Source organism: Armigeres subalbatus, chromosome 2 (assembly GCF_024139115.2).
Source record: "Armigeres subalbatus isolate Guangzhou_Male chromosome 2, GZ_Asu_2, whole genome shotgun sequence".
Taxonomy (NCBI): Eukaryota; Metazoa; Arthropoda; class Insecta; order Diptera; family Culicidae; genus Armigeres; species Armigeres subalbatus.
The window spans coordinates 410,233,526-410,241,370 of record NC_085140.1 but is presented as its reverse complement, the minus strand read 5'-3'; the positions used below and the strand labels follow the sequence as shown (position 1 = coordinate 410,241,370).

The 7,845-nt window shown below is 50.6% G+C and overlaps 1 protein-coding gene across 1 annotated transcript; it reads left to right on the top strand.

Annotated features, from left to right (window-relative positions):
• Positions 1 to 338: 338 nt before the first annotated feature.
• Positions 339 to 1,709, top strand: LOC134217641 (37 kDa salivary gland allergen Aed a 2-like). The gene is made up of 5 exons (XM_062696444.1): positions 339 to 467; positions 531 to 746; positions 808 to 1,026; positions 1,087 to 1,281; positions 1,345 to 1,709. The coding sequence occupies exons 1-5, from the start codon at positions 423 to 425 to the stop codon at positions 1,633 to 1,635; spliced, it is 966 nt and encodes a 321-aa protein (XP_062552428.1). The 5' UTR covers positions 339 to 422; the 3' UTR covers positions 1,636 to 1,709.
• Positions 1,710 to 7,845: the final 6,136 nt, after the last annotated feature.

Here is a 7,845-nt window from a genome sequence, read left to right as displayed (position 1 = left end):
GCGAGGTTTCTAAGCCAAGTTACCATTTCTGCATTCGTATGTCATGAGGCTAGCACGATGATACTTTTATGCCCAGGGAAGTCGAGACAATTTCCAAGCCGAAAATTATCTAGACTGGCACCGGGAATCGAACCCAGCCACCCTCAGCATGGTCTTGCTTTGTAGCCACGCATCTTACCGCACGGCTAAAGAGGACCCCATAAGTATGTGAGTCAATGTATGTCAATTGTCAGTTATTAATGAGCATCAGCTGTTTAAAATAGCTTGTATCCAGGTTTTAAATTGAACAGCTGCTGTTGACTGTTCGAGTTATATGATGTGCATTAATTATTATCGGAATGAAATTGATCTTTGTATTAAATCTGTTATTTCTGTGTATAAAAAGGCTTGCATTCATTCTCAATTAAACATAACCAGTGATCATGAAGTTACAACTTGTACTCGCATTCATCACAATATCTGCTGTGGTGAGGTGTATGCTGCTAGAATTACGTGTCCAAATTAGGCAACATATTTTCAAACAATTTCAGCTCGGCTCGATGGGCCCTTTCGACCCGGAAGAGATGTTGTTCATTTTCACGCGCTGCATGGAAGACAACCTCATAGACGGACCCACACGGCTATCAATGTTGGTTAAATGGAAAGAGTGGACAGGTGAACCGGCAGATAATATCGCAACCCACTGTTTTGGCAAATGCATCCTTGAAAGTACTGGCATGTACGATCCTACTGCGGAAAAGTTTGATGTTCGTAGTGTACCAATATCTAATAATTAGAACTGTGATCTAATTTATTTTTGTGTCTCAGTCGAATGTAATTCTGGAGCAATACAACGCCTATCAAACATTGGCAGAGAAGAACAAAGTTGATGAATACGCGAATGCTGTTGAACAACTTCCTTCCACGAAGAACGATTGTACTGCTGTTTTCAACGCATATGATCCTGTGCACAAAGCACATAAGGATACCAGCAGAAACCTATTTCATGGGAACAAAGATCTGACTAAATCAATCTACGAAGAGTTGGTGAGTTTCGCTTATGGTATAATGTTTGTAGTGTAATTTTCAACACTTGACTCTCCATAGGAAGGGCGAATTCGTCAGAAGGACCAATCCTATTTCGAATATTGTGAGAACCGTTACTATCCTGTTGGCTCTGATCAGCGGCAGCAGCTTTGTAACATCAGACAGTATGTAGTTTTGGATGATGCTTTGTTCAAAGAGCATACTGATTGCATAATGAAAGGTGTTCGTTATATCACGAAAGACAACAAGCTGAATGTAGGATGACGATCAAAGTCTTTCAGATCGTAGTCACAATTATGATTTCCAATAATTTTCTAGCGCAACGAAATAGAGCGAGATTTCAAGCTTGTGGGCAAAGACACCGAAGCACTTGGAAAGATTTTAGATGCTTGCCAATCCGACGAACCGAACGACGTGAAGGAAATATCATGGCACTACTACAAATGTCTGGTCGAATCTTCGGTTGCGGACAATTTCAAGGAGGCATTCGATTATCGCGAGGTACGAACGCAAGATTATGCCTACAATTTGGTGAAGAAGCAGTTGTACAGCAGACCAACGGTGCAATCCCAGGTAATGGAAATTGACGGAAAACAGTGTCCATCGTAAGGCTGGATTTGGAAGCAAAAATATCAAGTATGATTGATCACTGATTAAATTAATAAAAATTAGCACAACTATAAGTGATTTTGTAATCATTTTAACTGGACCTGTGCACCGATTGAATTTTAAAGGCGGTGGCGTAACGCTGTTGATAATCGGCGTTGGCGGCGTGAGTCGGCGCGAGACGGCGTGAACTAATTTCAAGCGTCAAACGTTTTCTAAAAGTTCTCTAGGAGTTCCTCTTGGAATTCCTCCGGAAGTTCATCCGAGAATTCCTCCGGAAGTTACTCCAGGAATTCCTCCAGAAGTTCCTCTAGGAATTCTAGGGAAGTTCATCCAGGTATTACTCCGGAAGTTCCTTCAGGAATTCCTCCGGGAGTTCCTCCGGAAGTTCCTCCAGGAATTCCTCCGGAAGTTCCAGGAATTCCTCCAGGAATTCCTCCGGAAGTTCCTCCAGGAATTCCTCCGGAAGTTCCTCCAGGAATTCCTCCGGAAGTTCCCCAAGGAATTCCTCCGGAAGTTCCTCCAGGAATTCCTCCGGAAGTTCCCCCAGGAATTCCTCCGGAAGTTCCTCCAGGAATTCCTCCGGAAGTTCCTCCAGGAATTCCTCCGGAAGTTCCTCCAGGAATTCCTCCGGAAGTTCCTCCAGGAATTCCTCTGGAAGTTCCTCCAGGAATTCCTGCGGAAGTTCCTCCAGGAATTCCTGCGGAAGTTCCTCCAGGAATTCCTGCGGAAGTTCCTCCAGGAATTCCTCCGGAAGTTCCTCCAGGAATTCCTCCGGAAGTTCCTCCAGGAATTCCTCCGGAAGTTCCTCCAGGAATTCCTCCGGAAGTTCCTCCAGGAATTCCTCCGGAAGTTCCTCCAGGAATTCCTCCGAAGTTCCTCCAGGAATTCCTCCGAAGTTCCTCCAGGAATTCCTCCGGAAGTTCCTCCAGGAATTCCTCCGGAAGTTCCTCCAGGAATTCCTCCGGAAGTTCCTCCAGGAATTCCTCCGGAAGTTCCTCCAGGAATTCCTCCGGAAGTTCCTCCAGGAATTCCTCCGGAAGTTCCTCCAGGAATTCCTCCGGAAGTTCCTCCAGGAATTCCTCCGGAAGTTCCTCCAGGAATTCCTCCGGAAGTTCCTCCAGGAATTCCTCCGCAAGTCCCCCCAGAAATGCCTCCGAAGTTACCCCAGGAATTCCTCCGGAAGTTCCTCCAGGAATTCCTCCGGAAGTTCCTCCAGGATTTCCTCCGAAAGTTCCTCCAAGCATTCCTCCGAAGATCTTCCAGAAATTCCTCTGGAAGTTCCTCCAGGAATTCTTCCGATAGTTCCTCCAGGAATTCCTACGAAGTTCCTCCAGGAATTCCTCCGGAAGTTCCTCCAGGGATTCCTCCGGAAGTTCCTCCAGGAATTCCTCCGGAAGTTCCTCCAGGAATTCCTCCTGAAGTTCCTCCAGGAATTCCTCCGGAAGTTCCTCCAGGAATTCCTCCGGAAGTTCCTCCAGGAATTCCTCCGGAAGTTCCTCCAGGAATTCCTCCGGAAGTTCCTCCAGGAATTCCTCCGGAAGCTCCTCCAGGAATTCCTCCGGAAGTTTCTCCAGGAATTCCTCCGAAAATTTCCCCATGAATTCCTCCAGAAGTTCCTCCAGAAGTTCCTCCGGAAGTTCCTCCAGGAATTCCTACGGAAGTTCCTCCAGGAATTCCTCCGGAAGTTCCTCCAGGAATTCCTCCGGAAGTTCCTCCAGGAATTCCTCCGGAAGTTCCTCTAGGAATTCCTCCGAGAATACCTCCGGAAGTTCGTCCAGGAATTCTTTGGGAAGTTCCTTCAGGAATTCCTCCGGAAGTTCGTCCAGAAATTCTTTGGGAAGTTCCTCCGGGAATTCCTCCGGAAGTTTCTCCGGGAATTCCTCCGGAAGTTCCTCCGGGAATTCCTCCGGAAGTTCCTCCGGGAATTCCTCCGGAAGTTCCTCTGAAGTTCCTCCGGAATTCCTCCGAAGTTCCTCCGGGAATTCCTCCGGAAGTTCCTCCGAAGTTCCTCCGGGAATTCCTCCGAAGTTCCTCCGGGAATTCCTCCGAAGTTCCTCCGGGAATTCCTCCGGAAGTTCCTCCGGGAATTCCTCCGGAAGTTCGTCCAGAAATTCTTTGGGAAGTTCCTCCGGGAATTCCTCCGGAAGTTCCTCCGGGAATTCCTCCGGAAGTTCCTCCGGGAATTCCTCCGGAAGTTCCTCCGGGAATTCCTCCGGAAGTTCCTCCGGGAATTCCTCCGGAAGTTCCTCCGGAAGTTCCTCCGGAAGTTCCTCCGGGAATTCCTCCGGAAGTTCCTCCGGGAATTCCTCCGGAAGTTCCTCCGGAAGTTCCTCCGGGAATTCCTCCGGAAGTTCCTCCGGGAATTCCTCCGGAAGTTCCTCCGGGAATTCCTCCGGAAGTTCCTCCGGGAATTCCTCCGGAAGTTCCTCCGGGAATTCCTCCGGAAGTTCCTCCGGAAGTTCCTCCAGGAATTCCTCCGGAAGTTCCTCCAGGAATTCCTCCGGAAGTTCCTCCAGGAATTCCTCCGGAAGTTCCTCCAGGAATTCCTCCGGAAGTTCCTCCAGGAATTCCTCCGGAAGTTCCTCCAGGAATTCCTCCGGAAGCTCCTCCAGGAATTCCTCCGGAAGTTTCTCCAGGAATTCCTCCGGAAGTGTCTCCAGGAATTCCTCCGGAAGTTCCTCCGGGAATTCCTCCGGAAGTTCCTCCAGGAATTCCTCCGGAAGTTCCTCCAGGAATTCCTCCGGAAGTTCCTCCAGGAACTCCTCCGCTAGTTCATCCGAGAATTCCTCCGAAAGTTACTCCGAGAATTCCTCCAGAAGTTCCTCTAGGAATTCCTCCGAGAATACCTCCGGAAGTTCGTCCAGGAATTCTTTGGGAAGTTCCTCCGGGAATTCCTCCGGAAGTTCCTCCGGGAATTCCTCCGGAAGTTACTCCGGGAATTCCTCCGGAAGTTCCTCCGGGAATTCCTCCAGAAGTTCCTCCGGAAGTTACTCCGGGAATTCTTCCGGAAGTTCCTCCGGGAATTCCTCCGGAAGTTCCTCCAATTCCTCCGAAGTTCCTCCGGAATTCCTCCGGAAGTTCCTCCGGAATTCCTCCGGAAGTTCGCCCAGAAATTCTTTGGGAAGTTCCTCCGGAATTCCTCCGAAGTTCCTCCGGAATTCCTCCGGAAGTTCCTCCGAATTCCTCCGGAAGTTCCTCCGGGAATTCCTCCGAAGTTCCTCCGGAATTCCTCCGAAGTTCCTCCGAAGTTCCTCCGAATTCCTCCGAAGTTCCTCCGGAATTCCTCCGGAAGTTCCTCCGAAGTTCCTCCGGAATTCCTCCGGAAGTTCCTCCGGGAATTCCTCCGGAAGTTCCTCCGAATTCCTCCGGAAGTTCCTCCAGAATTCCTCCGGAAGTTCCTCCGGGAATTCCTCCGGAAGTTCCTCCGAATTCCTCCGGAAGTTCCTCCGAATTCCTCCGGAAGTTCCTCCGAATTCCTCCGGAAGTTCCTCCGAATTCCTCCGAAGTTCCTCCGGGAATTCCTCCGGAAGTTCCTCCGGGAATTCCTCCGAAGTTCCTCCGAATTCCTCCGGAAGTTCCTCCGGGAATTCCTCCGGAAGTTTCTCCGAATTCCTCCGAAGTTTCTCCGGGAATTCCTCCGGAAGTTCCTCCGAATTCCTCCGGAAGTTTCTCCGAATTCCTCCGGAAGTTCCTCCGGAATTCCTCCGGAAGTTCCTCCGGAATTCCTCCGAAGTTCCTCCGGAATTCCTCCGGAAGTTCCTCCTGGAATTCCTCCGGAAGTTCCTCCGAATTCCTCCGGAAGTTCCTCCGGAATTCCTCCGGAAGTTCCTCCGGAATTCCTCCGGAAGTTCCTCCGGGAATTCCTCCGAAGTTCCTCCGGGAATTCCTCCGGAAGTTCCTCCGAATTCCTCCGGAAGTTCCTCCGGAATTCCTCCGGAAGTTCCTCCGGAATTCCTCCGGAAGTTCCTCCGGGAATTCCTCCGGAAGTTCCTCCGGAATTCCTCCGGAAGTTTCTCCGAATTCCTCGGAAGTTTCTCCGGGAATTCCTCCGGAAGTTTCTCCGGGAATTCCTCCGGAAGTTCCTCCGGAATTCCTCCGAAGTTCCTCCGGAATTCTTCCGGAAGTTCCTCCGGAATTCCTCCGAAGTTCCTCCGAATTCCTCCGGAAGTTCCTCCGGGAATTCCTCCGAAGTTCCTCCGGGAATTCCTCCGAAGTTCCTCCGGAATTCCTCCGGAAGTTCCTCGGGAATTCCTCCGGAAGTTCCTCCGAATTCCTCCGGAAGTTCCTCCGGGAATTCCTCCGGAAGTTCCTCCGGGAATTCCTCCGGAAGTTCCTCCGGGAATTCCTCCGGAAGTTCCTCCGGAATTCCTCCGGAAGTTCCTCCAGGAATTCCTCCGAAGTTCCTCCAGGAATTCCTCCGGAAGTTCCTCCAGGAATTCCTCCGGAAGTTCCTACTGGAATGCCTCCGGAAGTTCCTCTCGAAATTGCTCGGGGAGTGCCTACGGGAGTTCCTTCGGGAGTTCCTCCCGGAATTCCTCCGGAAGTTCCTCCGGGAATTCCTCCGGAAGTTCCTCCGGGAATTCCTCCGGAAGTTCCTCCGGAATTCCTCCGGAAGTTCCTCCGAATTCCTCCGAAGTTCCTCCGGGAATTCCTCCGGAAGTTCCTCCGAATTCCTCCGGAAGTTCCTCCGGGAATTCCTCCGGAAGTTCCTCCGGGAATTCCTCGGAAGTTCCTCCGGAATTCCTCCGAAGTTCCTCCGAATTCCTCCGGAAGTTCCTCCGGAATTCCTCGGAAGTTCCTCCGGGAATTCCTCCGGAAGTTCCTCCGGGAATTCCTCCGGAAGTTCCTCCGAATTCCTCCGGAAGTTCCTCCGGAATTCCTCCGGAAGTTCCTCCGAATTCCTCCGGAAGTTCCTCCGAATTCCTCCGAAGTTCCTCCAGAATTCCTCCGGAAGTTCCTCCGAATTCCTCCGGAAGTTCCTCCGGGAATTCCTCCGGAAGTTCCTCCGAATTCCTCCGAAGTTCCTCCGGGAATTCCTCGGAAGTTCCTCCGAATTCCTCAGGAAGTTCCTCCAGGAATTCCTCCGGAAGTTCCTCCAACAATTTCTCCGGAAGTTCCTCCAGGAACTCCTCCAGGAATTCCTCCAGAAGTTCCTCCAGGAATTCCACCGGAAGTTCCTCCAAAAGTTTCTCCAGGAATTCCTTCGGAAGTTCTTCCGGAAGTACCTCCGGAAGTTCTTCCGGGAATTCCTCCGGAAGTTCTTCCGGGAATTCCTCCGGAAGTTCTTCCGGGAATTCCTCCGGAAGTTTCTCCGGAAGTTCCTCCGGGAATTCCTCCGCCAGAAGTTTCTCCGGGAATTCCTCCGGGAATTCCTCCGGAAGTTCCTCCGGGAATTCCTCCGGAACTTCCTCCGGGAATTCCTCCGGAACTTCCTCCGGGAATTCCTCCGGAACTTCCTCCGGGAATTCCTCCGGGAATTCCTCCGGGAATTCCTCCGGGAATTCCTCCGAACTTCCTCCGAATTCCTCCGGAACTTCCTCCGAATTCCTCCGAACTTCCTCTGGAATTCCTCCGAACTTCCTCCGAATTCCTCCGAATTCCTCCGAAATTCCTCCGAATTTCTCCGGAGGTTCCTCCGGAAGTTCCTCCGGGAATTCCTCCGGAAGTTCCTCCGGAATTCCTCCGGAAGTTCCTCCGGAATTCCTCCGGAAGTTCCTTCAGGAATTCCTCCGGAAGTTCCTCCGGGAATTCCTCCGGAAATTCTTCCAGGAATTTCTCCGGAAGCTCCTCCGGGAATTCCTCCGGAAGTTCCTCCGGGAATTCCTCCGGAAGTTCCTCCGGGAATTCCTCCGGAAGTTCCTCCGGGAATTCCTCTGGAAGTTTCTCCGGGAATTCTTCCGGGAATTCCTCCGGAAGTTCCTCCTGCTTTATTGGTCTTTAGCTCGTCCGCTGAAATGACGTAGTCATCTCCTCCGCTGCCTTGACTTTCACTGCCTGTACTCTCAGCGCCATTCAAATGTTCCTCGTAGTGCTGCTTCAAAACTTCAAATCCAAATATGCTAAAACTTTGATGGAATGTTGACATTTTCATCAGTACAGATCATATTTATGGCTTTGTGCTGTGAAAAAACGAAAGCATTTGGTCATTGTTATGAAAAGTTGTTCAAATTTTGCGTGGCCAATAAAAAATCTTTAGGAAGGTCAAAACAT